The sequence below is a fragment of the Drosophila willistoni genome, chromosome 3R (assembly GCF_018902025.1).
Source record: "Drosophila willistoni isolate 14030-0811.24 chromosome 3R, UCI_dwil_1.1, whole genome shotgun sequence".
NCBI classification, from domain to species: Eukaryota; Metazoa; Arthropoda; class Insecta; order Diptera; family Drosophilidae; genus Drosophila; species Drosophila willistoni.
The window spans coordinates 15,951,065-15,969,204 of NC_061086.1; the positions used below are offsets into that span (position 1 = coordinate 15,951,065).

The 18,140-nt window shown below is 39.9% G+C and overlaps 5 protein-coding genes across 7 annotated transcripts in view; 3 read left to right on the forward strand and 2 right to left on the reverse strand.

Moving 5' to 3' along the window:
- Positions 1 to 449: 449 nt before the first annotated feature.
- Positions 450 to 18,140, reverse strand: part of LOC6650735 (alpha-mannosidase 2) — a 31,128-nt gene continuing 13,437 nt past the window's right edge. For 2 of the 3 annotated variants that reach the window (XM_002074090.4, XM_023179958.2), the window contains exons 2-4: positions 14,105 to 16,652; positions 12,398 to 12,941; positions 10,543 to 12,332 (exon numbers count right to left, since the gene is read on the reverse strand). In XM_002074090.4, coding sequence (XP_002074126.2) covers positions 11,561 to 12,332; positions 12,398 to 12,941; positions 14,105 to 16,538 — 3,750 coding nt within the window. In that variant the 5' untranslated portion in view covers positions 16,539 to 16,652 and the 3' untranslated portion in view covers positions 10,543 to 11,560. Of the gene's footprint in view, positions 1,640 to 1,704; positions 2,249 to 3,412; positions 4,855 to 10,542; positions 12,333 to 12,397; positions 12,942 to 14,104; positions 16,653 to 18,140 lie in introns of those variants that run through there. The other variant, XM_047012609.1, reaches the window with a different exon arrangement.
- On the forward strand, positions 2,445 to 3,389 carry LOC26530170. The gene is made up of 3 exons (XM_023179960.2): positions 2,445 to 2,526; positions 2,602 to 3,079; positions 3,146 to 3,389. Exons 1-3 carry the CDS (start codon positions 2,460 to 2,462, stop codon positions 3,351 to 3,353), a joined length of 753 nt encoding a protein of 250 aa, XP_023035728.1. The 5' UTR covers positions 2,445 to 2,459; the 3' UTR covers positions 3,354 to 3,389.
- Positions 4,913 to 9,068, reverse strand: LOC6650733 (nose resistant to fluoxetine protein 6). Its single transcript, XM_047009319.1, has 8 exons — positions 8,662 to 9,068; positions 7,398 to 7,693; positions 6,565 to 6,730; positions 5,802 to 6,508; positions 5,543 to 5,736; positions 5,240 to 5,477; positions 4,991 to 5,166; positions 4,913 to 4,928 (listed from the first exon to the last, which is right to left on the reverse strand). The coding sequence occupies exons 1-8, from the start codon at positions 8,729 to 8,731 to the stop codon at positions 4,913 to 4,915; spliced, it is 1,863 nt and encodes a 620-aa protein (XP_046865275.1). The 5' UTR covers positions 8,732 to 9,068.
- LOC6650734 (DNA replication licensing factor REC) lies at positions 9,511 to 10,305 on the forward strand. The gene is made up of 2 exons (XM_002074089.3): positions 9,511 to 9,518; positions 9,733 to 10,305. The coding sequence occupies exons 1-2, from the start codon at positions 9,511 to 9,513 to the stop codon at positions 10,133 to 10,135; spliced, it is 411 nt and encodes a 136-aa protein (XP_002074125.1). The 3' UTR covers positions 10,136 to 10,305.
- On the forward strand, positions 13,141 to 14,081 carry LOC124461041. Its single transcript, XM_047012633.1, has 3 exons — positions 13,141 to 13,219; positions 13,295 to 13,772; positions 13,839 to 14,081. The coding sequence occupies exons 1-3, from the start codon at positions 13,153 to 13,155 to the stop codon at positions 14,044 to 14,046; spliced, it is 753 nt and encodes a 250-aa protein (XP_046868589.1). The 5' UTR covers positions 13,141 to 13,152; the 3' UTR covers positions 14,047 to 14,081.

The following is an 18,140-nucleotide window of genomic DNA, read 5'->3' on the forward strand; positions in this document are numbered from 1 at the left end:
ACACTAAGGTGAATTATATTTATATATTAGAGCTATAATTTACCGTGCTGTTTTGAGATTAACTATTTACAGTATGTATTTGCTATGAAACATATAATATAGTTATATATATATATAAATTTTTGGCTTAACCTTTTTTTTATTTTTGCTATCTGTTTTTTGTTTTTCTCCTAAACTTATACTACATACTTTTTGAGATTGGTTATGAACGAGAATAAATATAAATTTATATAAACGATTTTGTTTCGCAATTACCATAGTATATTAAATGGAATTGGAAGCAAAACCGCTCGAAAATGAAAACTCTAATATAATTTTTGCAAAACGTTTTAGGCTAATCAGTCTAAAAAATATTCAAAAACAAAGGTAAATTGATCTAATTTGCTGGCTAAATATTTGCGTCTAAATATTTGCATGCTATTTAAATAAAAAAAGAACAAAAAACAAGCTAAGGATATTACTTTAGTTCTAAATATTTGCATATCATATAAGGTATTTGTATAATCGTCTAGTTTCCGTGGGATGTCAGAAGAAATAATTGTACAAAGTGTGTGTGTTGTTGTGTGTTGGGGTGTGTCTGGATGTGGGTGTGGCGGAGAAATTGGCTAAACATGGGATGGAATGGCTATTGCATTAAGTCGTGTTTGCTGTCTGCTAGCATATGTGTTTGTACTTAATATATGTAACTAATTGAGATAGAAACGGAAACGAGCAACTAAGTAAAGCTAAGAAAATTCACTTTGCACTTTGCGCTTACAAAACTAAAAGAAAAAGCTCAAAATAAATACAATAAATATTCCACTTAAAACAAAATTCGAACAAAATTCGATGGGGTTTGGTTTGTCGGGCGTTTGTCATAGAATCGCTTTACAATTCGCCGCGAAACGTGAGATTAAAAGTGCGCAATTCCATGGGCTCCAAACTGATCTGACTGAGGGATTTGAGGCGTAACTTAGACTTGGATTTATCTGGCTCTGCTTGTAGTCCCGTCAAACTCGTAGCTTCAATGCTTTCCAAACGCAGTTGGCCCAATTGGACGGCGCCCAGTCCTTTGGCCGACAAGGGACAAAGAGTGGAGAGGTCCGATTCATGTCCGGCACTCACACTACAGTCGAATCCCTGGCGATGCAAGACCAGCAGAGCCGAAGCGGACGGAAATAGTTGCAACTCTGGATCGGACAGAGTTCGTAGGGTGGTAAGATGAACATCGCAGGGCAGTTGTCCCTGTGGCAAAAGGCGCACCCGGCTGTGCAATGCCGCCTGCGGCTGTTCGTAATTGCTAATGAAGTAGATATTCGGCGGGTAACGCAAGCCATTGGCCAAATGCTGAGCTTGTAAACTGGGAATTTTGTAGTTTGGTGGCTTAACCTCATGCTGTCCCGACGGCATGTCCTCCACCAGTAGCCAGAACTTGTGCCGGGTCAGATGACTATCGACAACACCTTCGCCCATGCCACGATAATCGTCGTAGAGTGTGCGTCGATCTAACATGACCTCCAGTTGGCCAGGCTCATAACTGGCTGCACCCTGAGCATGGGTGGTCAGCAGGGTAAGACGCAGATGAGAATCCTGCATAAAGGCTCCAGATGTTATGGGGAAATAGTTGCCCTCAATTCCAATGGCGGGTACTTTAATGCGTCTGCGAAAACAAAAAACAAGCGTCATTTAGCTAAAGTGAGTCAGAAAATGTACACAACGACTTACTCATGATATTGGAAGCCATTCTGATCACTATAGAAAACAGGTAGCTCCGGCATTGTGCCAGCTTCGGCAGCCTCTTTCAATACATCTCGTTGCTGTGGCGTTGCAGCAATATTGTCGATGTTCGTAACTAGACGCATAAACAACTCTGTCTCACGATTCTTGGGTGGCGGTTCAAAGTCAATGTCGTTCTCAATATAAATTCCTGTATCTAGATGGGTGCGGGTATTGAAAATGCGCACCGTATGGGCCAGGAATGGACCATAGATCACTGTGACATCGCTGGCAATGGGTCCAGAGGTGATGATTATTCTCACATCTGTATACTGTTCAAGGACATCTTTCTCGGCCTCGCTCTGTTCGGGATCCGTCTTGAATAGATATGCACCGGAATGAAATTGGGCACTGCGATAGGCGGCAAATTTAATATTGCATTGCAATGGCTTGAGCAATTGTTTCTTTTGATTCTTTCTCGTGATGGTCTTGAGGAAACCGCTTTTCTCATCGAATAGAAGCCGCATATGCGGATTCTCCAGTTGTATGTCACCTGAAATATATGAGGAATTGTTATAAAAAGGTTAAGTTGACTCAGAGTTAGAATGTCATTAAGTAGGATTATTAAGTAGAAAGTAAATAAAATGCAAGGCAGATCGATGCTAAAACTAGTTTTTAGATCACGATTTTTTTTTATTTTTGTTTTTCTATTGCACAATTCATTTGAAATCGAATTCAGAGTGGACAGTCAACAATTAGAGATCATGGTGTACACTTGCGTTTATCTAATTCTCGTCTCTCACACATTGTTGGCCTTTGCCAATCAATTACGTAAGTCAATTCAATAGAATTTCCATAATTGTTATTACCTTAATAAATATATAATATATATACTACTATATACAGCTACTGATATCGAGAAATGTCACTATGGTGATACAAAATGCTTAGCCAAGAGCATGAATTATGTTATCAAACATTATGGTAAAACAGGAATTCCGGCATTGAAATGGCCATCTCTGAGTTTAGTAAATATATCGACTGTCAGATTTATACAGGATGATCATAGCAGACCTATATGGTATGAAGGTGATATGTTTTATACCATAATTAAAGGACTTGAAAATTCAACTGTTACCAAAGTACGAGGCTTTGGAGAGGATCCAAGTGCTGGCGATAGTGAGATAAATATTATGATTCCTAGCACGATAACAACAAGCAAATTTAAATTAAAAGTTAATATTTTAAATATACCCATTATGCTTTCTGGATTTTCCACATTGGATACGCAAAACATTCGAGTAAAAGCAAAAATGTCATTTGTGCGTGATAATCGAGGATATGTGAAGGTTTATAAAGTGATTATAAACACTAAATGGGATCGGTAAGTTCCAGCATGATCGAATTTGATTAACCAATTATTATTGCTTATAAATTTGTATTCTTTAAGATGGATAATTGATTTGAAAAATATTGATTCCGAGAACACAGATCTTATTAATCTGATGGCTGATTGGATCAATGAGAACTGGGCAGAACTATTCAAAGATGCTGAACCATTTACGGCCCAAAAAACTAATGAAGTTGTGTTAAAACTATTGAATGACAGGTTCTCTACCATACGCTATGAAGACATGTTTCTAAAACCTAATAATTGATGTTGAGAATTTTTATAAAATAAAAAAATAAGGAAAAAAAAAGTGATTGATTTACTCACCACCTGGTTTGGCTCGCGTTTCAAAATCTGGCAAGGCAGTGACATTTGCCGTGACAGGACGTTCAGGAGTAGAAGTCGATCCTGAACCTGTATTCGTCTCCGTGCAGTCATCACAGTAAACTGTTGCAATGCTTCGCTTATAGTTAACCTCATCAGGATGGACACGGAAAGTGGTTAGGGATAGAGGCTCCAGTTCGGTCACAAACATCACCTCGTAGCGTCGCGTCGAGATTCGGATACTTCCAGCTGTTCCTGTAGTACCTCCAAAGCCCATATTATAGCCTTCCTCGGTGATATTCCATACTGGATTGATTTGTATGTGCTTCATTTCCTCGCCCAAATCGTTGAGAATTTTCACATTTGGCTGCGGAACTCGAAGTGTGATAATTTCCATACGCTTTTGGGCCAGAGAATTGTAGATGACAAAGGTGCCAACTGGCTCTCCAGCTCCGTTTCCGGCAGGATTAGTTGATTCATCACCTGCAGTTACCATCTGAATGGACATCTTGCGAGGCATCCAATTGAAATTATCGCGCTCAAATTCGCTAAGCAAAAAACCATGCTGATGAGGCGGATCTTTCTGTAGAAGCAATTCCAAGCAGGATTGCTGCATCTTTACCATACTCTGAATACTCTCAAACAGTCGCATGGCATAGTCACGCATTACGGAGGCCTTCGACGTGCCCGTGATGGCATCGTGATGCTGAAAGAGACCCAAATTACGTCGAGCCACGATAATGTGCTCGTAATTCTTCTCGTATATCTTGATGGAATTCTCATGTCTACCCTGGCGGGCTGTATTATAGGCCAAGGTGAATAGAATTTCAGCGGCGCGAAGATTGTGTTCCAATTCCGAGCTTAGAAGCTTATAAAATGGACGTGTGGTGAAGTAACCCGACCAATAAGCTGGTCTTCCCTCGGAGAAAATATCCGAGTAGACAAAGAAATCTCCCTTGAACGAGGGAAAACTAAGAGATCTCTCCTTCATGCGCTCCCGTATGGCCTTAAAATAGTCACTTGGTGTACCAAATTTAATGTCCACATTGTATAATCGCTTGTTGTTCATAATGTGATCGATTAACTTCTTGTAGTTCGTATATTGCTGATCCACCTCGCGTTCTTTGTTGTAGCGGAAGTCATCACCCACGGGAATCAGAGCCACGTTATGTGGAAAGAGGGAAGCAGTGCGAGCATATTGCTCTAGCAAAAGCTGAGCCTTCTCTTCGATATTTTCGTCGGTGATGAACTGAGCTTTCACCGAATATTCCGTGTATTCGCCGGGAATTTTACGAAAATCAAAATTCAGACATATAAACGGATGCGGACCACATGAGCCCTTGATGGAGTAGATATCGAAGGGCATATTATGGGTCAGCATGTGACCCTTTTGAGTACGCCAGTATGGTGTCCAGATAAAATCACCGCTCTCCTGCCGGGCAAACCACTGTTTCCCCGCATAGTGTATCCTCTGAATGCACTGTACTGCCATGCCCGAATGGATCAATCGACCAGCCCACTTTTGGTGTAACATTCAAGTTATTCTTTAGCCATTGATGTCCTTCGATTAGTTGATCCAACATTGGATAGATGTGTACATTGGCCTCATCCGTCATCACCCAACCGCCCGTAGTGATTTCGATTCGTCCGGAGTTAATCAAACGCTTCAACGCTCGCTGCTTGGTCGGATGGGCCTGATCCCACCATAATTGCAGAAAACTAATCTCCGACCATATGAATGTCATGTCCTTGTATTCCTGCATTTTGGTGACCAACAAATTGAGAATCTGTCGCGAGTCCGATTGAAAGTAATTCGTAAATGTCTTCAACCATCCGGGATCGTTGTGAGAATGTGGCACCACGATAACCTTCAACGGTGGTCGCTGGAATGAGGGAGAACCAAAAGATCTGAAAGCTACGCAACTCGCGTAGCTTATATTGCCTCGAAGACAATTCATCGTAGACCAAAGCAGCCAAGACACCACAGAAATATGCCCCGAAATTCATATGTGATGACGTGTAGAACTCGGTAAACTGTCTATCGCCTATGAACGAATCCTTTTGTGTCCTAGACGAAGAAACAAGAAACGCTACAATTTCCAACACATTTTTTTCCCTTACATTTCTACTTACTGTGGCGATGGTATAAAAATTGGATAATAATCTGCAACATAAGTGATAACAGCTGGAAGAATCATAAAAACTGCCAATACACCTGAATACAAATGCTTGCTCCATTGGGCAAAGCGATGGCCCAGCATTAGCACTACCAAACTAAGGACAAAAGAGTGTGTATCGGCGGCCAAGTACCAACCCTGGAGTAGGCACTGCAAGAGGAAGCAAATTATATTGTTCATTTCTTTGATCCCCCTCATGCGTTGCTTCTACTTACACGCTCATCCGTGTGCACAAAATTATTGATATACAGGAGATTGACCCACCAATTGCGACGACAAGACAACTGTTCCCGCTCATAGATATGCCTCCAGAGTGGGCCGCCAGCATTGTCGAAATAAACGCCACTTACAAGCAGAACAAAGGCATAAGGCACTGTCAGTCGAATATAGCGAAAGACATTGAATTTGACAAAGAGCAGGAAATATTGGCCAAAACTCCAGACTTCCTTGGACTTGGACTGCATAGAACGGACAACAGCCAGCCAATTGATGGTCAATAGTAATCCACTAATAACAAAAAAGGTGACTGTGATGAGAGAGCCAGAGACTAGCAGTGTGCCAGCCGCCGTGTGCAGCAGGCGCTCTGGATCTTGAGGATTACTGATGGCGCTCTCATAGATCACCCAATTGGTGTGGGCAAAAATAACCATGAACATGGCAAAGAATTTGAAGCAGTCGAGGAAACGCAACTCACGACCAATTTTACCACTTGGCTCCTGATTGAGACGATACCAATTGCGGGCCACCGAGAATGTGAGTAGCAATTGTTGGGCACGGCTTTTCGGTGGTGTCTTGTAGTGATCTCGCTCCTTGAGCATCTTATCGTGACGTCTATACTTCAGATGCAGATCAACGAGACTGCCCAGACAGGCAAGGATGAGCAGAGCACAAATGATTGTGTAGAAGGTGAAATTCCAGGCATCTGTTGGAAAATCAAAAGAATATTGCTATCGTATACAGTCAAGTGCATGCACCCACCATCCTCGACAGATTTGCCAGCCTCATCGCAATATTCCACAACACTTTTCGCCTGCAAGCCATAGCCTCGTTGCTGAAGACGCCAATTGAGGCAGATATTGGTCAGCCTTTGGTGTCGCTCGCGATTATCGGCCTCCATGGCGAATAGATCCAGATAGACATTAACCTGCAATCAAGTTGAGGATCAATAAAATTTATTAGCCAAGCCCTAGCTCCATAGCGACGCCCTTGGCCTTGGGGAGAATGCGTGTGATTTTATGTTTTTTGTTGTAGTTTGTTTGTTTGTAGTTCGCTTTCCATAAAATCAAAATCTGAATTTTGTGTAATCTGCAATCGTAAATGCATTTTAATGGCGACTGCATCAATGGGATCGGCCACACCATCAACCGCCGTCAGCCAACAATCAACAGCAGCCCATCAGCAATCTGTTAATCAGCGGATTTTCCTATCCATGCGATGCATTTTATTTACTCAGCAAACTCTCGGATTAGTAAACCACAGGGCGTTGGCTTCAACTATTTGAAGGAGGGTTAACTAATCTCTTTAACAAAAATCCAAAACACTCTTCACATTTTGCGAGGCTAATGGCTTTTGCTTACGGCGCCTCTGATTTGCTTAGCTCTGGGCAAGTCAGTAATTTGAGTTGAATAAACTCTTCCACTTGTTATCACTATTTGTTGACGCTTTTGTCTTTATACCACGTTTTTTTTTATTATGGCCCATTGTATTTGGAAATCTGGCAGCAATCAGTTTTCATTTATTGAATCAAATCGTGTATTTGGTGGCTAAAGGTGTTGGTGTCTCACCTTGCAGCAAGTTAATCATTTTCCTACCTTTTGGTTGTCCGTCAATAGGCCCGCTTGTAGGGCTTTCAATTCGTTTGCATCCAGTTGGGCCAATGATGCTTCGCATTCTCTTAGACAAAGTCCAAAATACAATTGCCGATGATCGAAGTGATGACGATCGAAGCGGGAGATCTCTGCAATAGCTTGCCAAGCGACTACTGTTTCGTTTGGCTGCACTTCGGCCCTTACAAAGCAGTAGGTGGATGTTTCCTGATCGAATTCCTGCATACAGCGATCATAGTCATCCAAGTCATATAACTGAGGCATCTCATAGAATTGCGTCACTGCGGTCAGAGCGGAAATAAAAGGTAGAATAAGAAAAGCCCATCAATGTACATATATGTACATATATAAATTACATATGTAAATACGACATAAAAAACCAGATGAATCAGCTAATCAGCTAAAGAAGAAACTCGTTTTGCCTGGCAATTACATCCTTTTTTCTCTAGTATAAGTTCATTGCCATCTTCATTCGAGCGAAAGGAATCTTAAACTGGTTTCACATGTCCAGTTGAAGATTCTCGAATTGATTTCAAATGCATTCGGTATGAAATAATTGCTTATTAAAAAGCGCTAAATACAAATACCTACCAATAGGATGAGTATGTGGTCAAAACCAAAAATCTTTCCATCTTAATCGTCTTCCTCTTTACTGATGTTTATTTGTATTTTTTTTTTCTTCTTCAGTACATAAGCAAATAATGCTACATCATCTGTAACCCGTCTCAAGTGAACGAGACTTATTCGAGTTGGTTTTTTTTTTGTGTTTATATTTAAATATTGAAAGGGGGAATTTTTGATCACAGAACACGCAAATGGAAAATTATTGACTAGCTCAAAATATCTAATCAATTGAACTGTCACAATCAACGAAATTGAGTTGATAATTGATTATGTGATGATAGAAATCATTAACTATTTACAAACAAACACACTTTCATTACATGATAACTACGCAAAAAGTTTTCTACAAGTAAATAAGTACCTACATATATATCTACATATTATATGCTGTAATTATCCACAATATTTGTTTAATTTTTTGTTGGTTTCTTTATTCAATTTCGAATTCTACGATTCATCATTCGTCCAAGTACCGATAAGTATTTAGAATATTTTAAAAATATCAACATCAAAAGACCCTACCCTACCCTAAAGAAAGAGATTAGCTATGTGACTCTTCGTAATTAATAGAACATCATTTAGTAAACATACAAAATTTTCATGCAATTTGCCTTAATGGACTTACGATTCAATTGAAAGCATTGCACTGCAGTTAAAAACGAGCCAAGGGCTAATAAGATCTGATGCCACAGCATATTGCCAAATCGTTGATTTCTGTAATATTTCACTCGAATTTAATATGTTTTCGGGAATAAGTCTTTGCACTTTCGACACACGCACTAATAATCGCCGAGTAGCTGTGGGCAGTGCACAGAAAATGCAATGAACACACACAAAGAAAGAGAGGGAAAGATAATATATTTCATCAACGCATCACGAATGAAAATACAAAAGACAAAAAACAAAAAGACGGGGGCTGCGCTTCCAATGCCAAATTTTCGTTGATTAGGAAATGCACTCCACACTGCACTCTTTGCTAGCTTCCGATCGCTATTCGAATGATCTGTGCGCGCCAACGTTCAGGCCGAGAATGAATATCATTTGAGATAGAGTCTCGCGAAGATGCGTGCCATGCCATGCCAAGTGGATAGCTAATGGGACTGTTTCAGGTTCGATGTCTCCGTCGTTGTAATTATGATGTGATGTGATCAACTTGCACTGAGATGTTTCAAAACTTTCGAGTGCGTTGGTTTTCACAAAAACAAAAACAAAACAGGAAAACCAACAAATGAAAAACAACAAAAAAATCAAAATAAATAAAATGCGTTGGAACATGTTTGATACTGCCGGAGCCCTACGCTATCGCCCACATGCAGCTGATTTATGGATTCCAGCTCTATAGAAATTATTATGATTACCTCACATTGAAGTTGGGCAAATAGCAGAAGTTCTGGCGTATTACAGAACACGTTTTGGCCATATTGTCTATATATATGTGTGTACCTTTGTATGAATATAAAATTATCTCAGAGCCATGAGAATGTGCGTAGCAAAAAATAAACAAATACATATATGTATATATTTGTCTTTAGGCAAGGGTCATAGCGGATACCTTAATTAGCTAACTATAATTATTGATGCTCAAAATGGAGAGAAAAAGAAAAAACAAAAACACCTTCTTATCATACACAAACGAAAGACTTAGACAACAAACTTGATTCTTAATCTCTCTCTTTCTTTTTTGTCTTCTTTGCAGACAACTTTTAGGCCTAATTCATCTATCACAGGCACGTGCACGTTTAGATCTATCCAATACGGTTACCAATCTTCACGTACGCGACATTATCGCTCTGGTAAGCGAAAGCATTGCCCAAACTAGCCTTATTACGGAGCACGGGGGCATGGCCCAGGGTCGTGGTCAAGCAATGATGGCATCAAGTGCTGGCGGTAGTCGCAATTCTCAGCTTCGAAATTTCATTCATATGCTGCACTTACGTTCGGAGGCTCAGTGTCGCAGAATCTTTGACTATGATGAGCTAAAGGAAATCGCTAAACGTGCTGGCATCATGACGGGCATTAGCCAACTTGTCGAAATCGCCAACATGGGCGGTCACATACTCAAAAAGGGGCCCGACATGTATGAATTGGTCCCGGAATAGATCAATTCAAACCAACACTAAACCACTAAATCAATTAAATGTGCATAAAACTATTTATGCATTGTATTAAAGTATTAGTTTGTAAGACATCTTACTTTATCTAAGAAGTAAAGATAAATGAAATAGTAATGAGGCTAAGAAATTGCCCAGCAATTGTTTATAATTTTCAATATATTCATTGAGTAAATATCATATTCTATCATACTATTATCTCTTTCATTCATACTATCTCACCTTTAATTGAGATAAATAGCAGGTGCCATAACAAAAGAAATCCATAAAAATTGGCACCCAAAAGTATGTGAAATAAAATATTGTTAAAAATTTTGGTTTCATTTAATACTTTATTATGTATTTTGAATTCATTAAATGTACTAATTTATTATAAATAAAAGTAAAATCATTACATAAAACCAGTTTTGAAATGTCTTTTTAATGTTTCTTTACGCTTTTGTTATCAGTTGTCATAACCTATAGTTATATGTATATATATTCATTTAGCTTGTTTTAATGTGAGGCGTTTGTCTTTCTATCGTAAGTAGTAACTATTTTTGATTAATTCCGGTATATGTATGTATATGTAAAAGGTAGAGCACTAGAATTTTATGCCTTAACATTAAGGTGAATTACATATTTATATATTAGAGCTATAATTTACCGTGCTGTTTTGAGATTAACTATTTACAGTATGTATTTGCTATGAAACATATAAATTTTTGGCTTAACCTTTTTTTATTTTTGCTATCTGTTTTTGTTTTTCTCCTAAACTTATACTACATACTTTTTGAGATTGGTTATGAACGAGAATAAATATAAATTTATATAAACGATTTTGGTTCGCAAAACCGCTCGAAAAAGAAAACTATAATATAATTTTTGCAAAAACGTTTTAGGCTAATCAGTCTAAAAAATATTCGAAAACAAAGGTAAATTGATCTAATTTGCTGGCTAAATATTTGCGTCTAAATATTTGCATGCTAATTAAATAAAAAAAGAACAAAAAACAAGCTAAGGATATTACTTTAGTTCTAAATATTTGCATATCATATAAGGTATTTGTATAATCGTCTAGTTTCCGTGGGATGTCAGAGGAAATAATTGTACAAAGTGTGTGTTGGTGTGTGTTGGGGTGTGTCTGGATGTGGGTGTGGCGGAGAAATTGGCTAAACATGGGATGGAATGGCTATTGCATTAAGTCGTGTTTGCTGTCTGCTAGCATATGTGTTTGTACTTAATATATGTAACTAATTGAGATAGAAACGGAAACGAGCAACTAAGTAAAGCTAAGAAAATTCACTTTGCACTTTGCGCTTACAAAACTAAAAGAAAAAGCTCAAAATAAATACAATAAATATTCCACTTAAAACAAAATTCGAACAAAATTCGATGGGGTTTGGTTTGTCGGGCGTTTGTCATAGAATCGCTTTACAATTCGCCGCGAAACGTGAGATTAAAAGTGCGCAATTCCATGGGCTCCAAACTGATCTGACTGAGGGACTTAAGGCGAAGCTTGGACTTGGATTTATCTGGCACTGCTTGTAGTCCCGTCAAACTCGTAGCTTCAATGCTTTCCAAACGCAGTTGGCCCAATTGGACGGCGCCCAGTCCTTTGGCCGACAAGGGACAAAGAGTGGAGAGGTCCGATTCGTGTCCGGCACTCACACTACAGTCGAATCCCTGGCGATGCAAGACCAGCAGAGCCGAAGCGGACGGAAATAGTTGCAACTCTGGATCGGACAGAGTTCGTAGGGTGGTAAGATGAACATCGCAGGGCAGTTGTCCCTGTGGCAAAAGGCGCACCCGGCTGTGCAATGCCGCCTGCGGCTGTTCGTAATTGCTAATGAAGTAGATATTCGGCGGGTAACGCAAGCCATTGGCCAAATGCTGAGCTTGTAAACTGGGAATTTTGTAGTTTGGTGGCTTAACCTCATGCTGTCCCGCCGGCATGTCCTCCACCAGTAGCCAGAACTTGTGCCGGGTCAGATGACTATCCACAACACCTTCGCCCATGCCACGATAATCGTCGTAGAGTGTGCGTCGATCTAACATGACCTCCAGTTGGCCAGGCTCATAACTGGCTGCACCCTGAGCATGGGTGGTCAGCAGGGTAAGACGCAGATGAGAATCCTGCATAAAGGCTCCAGATGTTATGGGGAAATAGTTGCCCTCAATTCCAATGGCGGGTACTTTAATGCGTCTGCGAAAACAAAAAACAAGCGTCATTTAGCTAAAGTGAGTCAGAAAATGTACACAACGACTTACTCATGATATTGGAAGCCATTCTGATCACTATAGAAAACAGGTAGCTCCGGCATTGTGCCAGCTTCGGCAGCCTCTTTCAATACATCTCGTTGCTGTGGCGTTGCAGCAATATTGTCGATGTTCGTAACTAGACGCATAAACAACTCTGTCTCACGATTCTTGGGTGGCGGTTCAAAGTCAATGTCGTTCTCAATATAAATTCCTGTATCTAGATGGGTGCGGGTATTGAAAATGCGCACCGTATGGGCCAGGAATGGACCATAGATCACTGTGACATCGCTGGCAATGGGTCCAGAGGTGATGATTATTCTCACATCTGTATACTGTTCAAGGACATCTTTCTCGGCCTCGCTCTGTTCGGGATCCGTCTTGAATAGATATGCACCGGAATGAAATTGGGCACTGCGATAGGCGGCAAATTTAATATTGCATTGCAATGGCTTGAGCAATTGTTTCTTTTGATTCTTTCTCGTGATGGTCTTGAGGAAACCGCTTTTCTCATCGAATAGAAGCCGCATATGCGGATTCTCCAGTTGTATGTCACCTGAAATATATGAGGAATTGTTATAAAAAGGTTAAGTTGACTCAGAGTTAGAATGTCATTAAGTAGGATTATTAAGTAGAAAGTAAATAAAATGCAAGGCAGATCGATGCTAAAACTAGTTTTTAGATCACGATTTTTTTTTATTTTTGTTTTTCTATTGCACAATTCATTTGAAATCGAATTCAGAGTGGACAGTCAACAATTAGAGATCATGGTGTACACTTGCGTTTATCTAATTCTCGTCTCTCACACATTGTTGGCCTTTGCCAATCAATTACGTAAGTCAATTCAATAGAATTTCCATAATTGTTATTACCTTAATAAATATATAATATATATACTACTATATACAGCTACTGATATCGAGAAATGTCACTATGGTGATACAAAATGCTTAGCCAAGAGCATGAATTATGTTATCAAACATTATGGTAAAACAGGAATTCCGGCATTGAAATGGCCATCTCTGAGTTTAGTAAATGTATCGACTGTCAGATTTATACAGGATGATCATAGCAGACCTATATGGTATGACGGTGATATTTTTTATACCATAGTTAAAGGACTTGAAAATTCAACTGTTACCAAAGTACGAGGCTTTGGAGAGGATCCAAGTGCTGGCGATAGTGAGATAAATATTATGATTCCTAGCACGATAACAACAAGCAAATTTAAATTCAAAGTTAATATTTTAAATATACCCATTATGCTTTCTGGATTTTCCACATTGGATACGCAAAACATTCGAGTAAAAGTAAAAATGTCATTTGTGCGTGATAATCGAGGATATGTGAAGGTTTATAAAGTGATTATAAACGCTAAATGGGATCGGTAAGTTCCAGCATGATCGAATTTGATTAACCAATTATTATTGCTTATAAATTTGTATTCTTTAAGATGGATAATTGATTTGAAAAATATTGATTCCGAGAACACAGATCTTATTAATCTGGTGACTGATTGGATCAATGAGAACTGGGCAGAACTATTCAAAGATGCTGAACCATTAACGACCCAAAAAGGTAATGAAGTTGTGTTAAAACTATTGAATGACAGGTTCTCTACCATACGCTATGAAGACATGTTTCTAAAACCTAATAATTGATGTTGAAAATTTTTGTAAAATAAAAAAATAAGGAAAAAAAAGTGATTGATTTACTCACCACCTGGTTTGGCTCGCGTTTCAAAATCTGGCAAGGCAGTGACATTTGCCGTGACAGGACGTTCAGGAGTAGAAGTCGATCCTGAACCTGTATTCGTCTCCGTGCAGTCATCACAGTAAACTGTTGCAATGCTTCGCTTATAGTTAACCTCATCAGGATGGACACGGAAAGTGGTTAGGGATAGAGGCTCCAGTTCGGTCACAAACATCACCTCGTAGCGTCGTGTCGAGATTCGGATACTTCCAGCTGTTCCTGTAGTACCTCCAAAGCCCATATTATAGCCTTCCTCGGTGATATTCCATACTGGATTGATTTGTATGTGCTTCATTTCCTCACCCAAATCGTTGAGAATTTTCACATTGGGCTGCGGAACTCGAAGTGTGATAATTTCCATACGCTTTTGGGCCAGAGAATTGTAGATGACAAAGGTGCCAACTGGCTCTCCAGCTCCGTTTCCGGCAGATGATGGATTAGTTGATTCATCACCCGCAGTTACCATCTGAATGGACATCTTGCGAGGCATCCAATTGAAATTATCGCGCTCAAATTCGCTAAGCAAAAAACCATGCTGATGAGGCGGATCTTTCTGTAGAAGCAATTCCAAGCAGGATTGCTGCATCTTTACCATACTCTGAATACTCTCAAACAGTCGCATGGCATAGTCACGCATTACGGAGGCCTTCGACGTGCCCGTGATGGCATCGTGATGCTGAAAGAGACCCAAATTACGTCGAGCCACGATAATGTGCTCGTAATTCTTCTCGTATATCTTGATGGAATTCTCATGTCTACCCTGGCGGGCTGTATTATAGGCCAAGGTGAATAGAATTTCAGCGGCGCGAAGATTGTGTTCCAATTCCGAGCTTAGAAGCTTATAAAATGGACGTGTGGTGAAGTAACCCGACCAATAAGCTGGTCTTCCCTCGGAGAAAATATCCGAGTAGACAAAGAAATCTCCCTTGAACGAGGGAAAACTAAGAGATCTCTCCTTCATGCGCTCCCGTATGGCCTTAAAATAGTCACTTGGTGTACCAAATTTAATGTCCACATTGTATAATCGCTTGTTGTTCATAATGTGATCGATTAACTTCTTGTAGTTCGTATATTGCTGATCCACCTCGCGTTCTTTGTTGTAGCGGAAGTCATCACCCACGGGAATCAGAGCCACGTTATGTGGAAAGAGGGAAGCAGTGCGAGCATATTGCTCTAGCAAAAGCTGAGCCTTCTCTTCGATATTTTCGTCGGTGATGAACTGAGCTTTCACCGAATATTCCGTGTATTCGCCGGGAATTTTACGAAAATCAAAATTCAGACATATAAACGGATGCGGACCACATGAGCCCTTGATAGAGTAGATATCGAAGGGCATATTGTGGGTCAGCATGTGACCCTTTTGAGTACGCCAGTATGGTGTCCAGATAAAATCACCGCTCTCCTGCCGGGCAAACCACTGTTTCCACGCATAGTGTATCCTCTGAATGATGGTTCCCTCGAAATTCGAACCGGAAAGCAGATACGGCACTGTACTGCCATGACCGAATGGATCAATCGACCAGCCCACTTTTGGTGTAACATTCAAGTTATTCTTTAGCCATTGATGTCCTTCGATTAGTTGATCCAACATTGGATAGATGTGTACATTGGCCTCATCCGTCATCACCCAACCGCCCGTAGTGATTTCGATTCGTCCGGAGTTAATCAAACGCTTCAACGCTCGCTGTTTGGTCGGATGGGCCTGATCCCACCACAATTGCAGAAAACTAATCTCCGACCATATGAATGTCATGTCCTTGTATTCCTGCATTTTGGTGACCAACAAATTGAGAATCTGTCGCGAGTCCGATTGAAAGTAATTCGTAAATGTCTTCAACCACCCGGGATCGTTGTGAGAATGTGGCACCACGATAACCTTCAACGGTGGTCGCTGTTTCTCTTTCTTCTGGTTCTCGAATCGCTCCTCAAATCCTCGATCCCAATACTCTTTGGAGCGCATCCATTCTGGCTGGAAATCAAATTTGCTATGCTCCTCCGTGGCCGTAATATTCGTATTGCTTTGCAGGAGAACATAACATTTATCACCCCAGTCGGGATTATCCTGTTCCTGCTCGTTTTGGATACTCTGTTCCTGTTGCTTGGCCGTGGGTAACTCGGACAATCTCTTCTGGTTGGCAAATGTTGACAGGTGCTGCTGCTGCTGTTGCTTATGGGCTTGCTGCTGACGAGTGGCAGCGACGCCACCCACAACGCCAAAGCCACCAAATTGACTATTAGGCAATTGAACACGACCAGCTGCAGTGGCTGAACCCACTTCCGTAGCAGGCGCTGGATTGGGCTGTCCAATTGAGATATAATACAGGCACAATAGGATGGTCACAAATGCCGACAGCAGGCCAATACAGCGGGCCGAACCGCGTCGAAATAATTTGAAAGACATCCCAACCCAAGACCCAGAGGCAACTTCTTCTCCTTCAGCAACTGATCGATTGGTCGGGAACGGCTATCTTTAGGTGATCCTACTTGGAATCTTCTAATGAAATTCGTTCTACATCTGCAATGAAACAAATTGAAAATATATAATACTTTGTTGTAATTAAATTATACATCGTCTTTTATGGTCTAATAGAATTAGTCAACATCGATAAATCAAACGAATAGGAAGCGAAACTAATCACTAAGACATTTCCTATTAAAGAACTTGAAAGTGTTAAATTAAATTAAATTAAAGCTCACTTTGATTAGACTTTAAATATTTGCTTGCTAAGTTCAATATTGTATTTTAAAGTCAAATTAAGTCCTTCCGCAGCAATTTTGTGCACAAATAAGCCAATTTTTATATGTACTACATATACATGTGTATGTGCATATGTATTGATAGACATGTATGTACATACATATGTATATAAGTTGAAAAGTCAAGTCAAGCTAACGAAGCGAACAAACCGAAAACTCAATCAAAAACTCTTCACATGCTGTCAGAAAAGTTTCCTGTGCAAATGATGAAATTAATGCATAGTTTTGCAAAAAGTTGTTATCCATTCACGATTCCACCCAACTCACATCACCCAACCCAACCCACTCCCAGTTCGCACTCCTTTAGCTGTCCTACAGTGCGTATGCGTACTTTATACTATGTACATATGTATTTATATGAGGCAAACAATTTAATGGGAAAATGTGAAACTTTTATGTGCATATTTACACCAGAGAGACCCACGACATGGGGGGAAAGTAAGCAAACAATTGAAAATTTAACGCTTAATGTAAAATTTATTTGTTGCATTATTCAATTTTAGTGTAATTTATTTAATTTGCACGCGAAAGTGTTTGTTTAGCACAATGTGTAGAGTGAGAGAGAGAGAGAGAAGGAGAGTGGGTGAGCTACATATATCCATATCTTGCATTTTGAATGCGATATCATTATAATTTTCAAGCATTATGCATAAATTTAAAAGAGGAGCCTCTCCCCCAGCCCTTCAAATGTTTCAATTACGAGAAGTCAATTCCCCCTACATACGTATAGCCCTGAAATCGGGGGCTTTAGCTTGCATGCTCCTGTCACCAGAAGCAAGCCACATGCAAATATCTACCCCTTCATTCATTCTTTCTTTCTTTCTATCCTCTTCTACTCGACACGCTCGCATGTTAATTTAAAACGTTTTCCCGCTTGTGTTTCCTACATCGCACAACACCGCACACAGAGAGAGAGAGAGAGAGAGAGAGAACGAAGAGTGAAACTAATGCCTAAATTCATTAGGACAGCCATCCAAAGCGAGGGGAAGAGTTAGTCACATTGCATGACAGATTCAAATGTTAAAACATTTGTCTGGCAGCATTTTAAAGTCACGCCATTGCCATAGGGAGAGAGAGAAAGAGCGATTAAATCACATTTTAAATATTAACAATTTTTATCAATCCTGGAAATGATTGCATGTTGCATTCTACTCACATTTAGATGCTATAGAGGGCTTAGATTAATAAATTGAAGCTTTTATAACCAAATTAGATGTTTATTTGTTTCAAATAATTGCAATCTATT

Bases quoted from the DNA above. Each gene is read 5' to 3' on its own strand.
- LOC6650733 (XM_047009319.1), bottom strand. From the start codon at position 8,731: ATGCTGTGGCATCAGATCTTATTAGCCCTTGGCTCGTTTTTAACTGCA. The intron at 5,737-5,801 runs GTAAGTAGAAGC...TTCCTCTTGCAG, and splicing joins TTGTGCACACGGATGAGCGT to TGCCTACTCCAGGGTTGGTA. The intron at 5,167-5,239 runs GTTGAAGACATT...ACCAAAATGCAG, and splicing joins TCTCACAACGATCCCGGATG to GAATACAAGGACATGACATT.
- LOC124461041 (XM_047012633.1), top strand. From the start codon at position 13,153: ATGGTGTACACTTGCGTTTATCTAATTCTCGTCTCTCACACATTGTTG. The intron at 13,220-13,294 runs GTAAGTCAATTC...TACTATATACAG, and splicing joins GGCCTTTGCCAATCAATTAC to CTACTGATATCGAGAAATGT. The intron at 13,773-13,838 runs GTAAGTTCCAGC...GTATTCTTTAAG, and splicing joins ATAAACGCTAAATGGGATCG to ATGGATAATTGATTTGAAAA.
- LOC26530170 (XM_023179960.2), top strand. From the start codon at position 2,460: ATGGTGTACACTTGCGTTTATCTAATTCTCGTCTCTCACACATTGTTG. The intron at 2,527-2,601 runs GTAAGTCAATTC...TACTATATACAG, and splicing joins GGCCTTTGCCAATCAATTAC to CTACTGATATCGAGAAATGT. The intron at 3,080-3,145 runs GTAAGTTCCAGC...GTATTCTTTAAG, and splicing joins ATAAACACTAAATGGGATCG to ATGGATAATTGATTTGAAAA.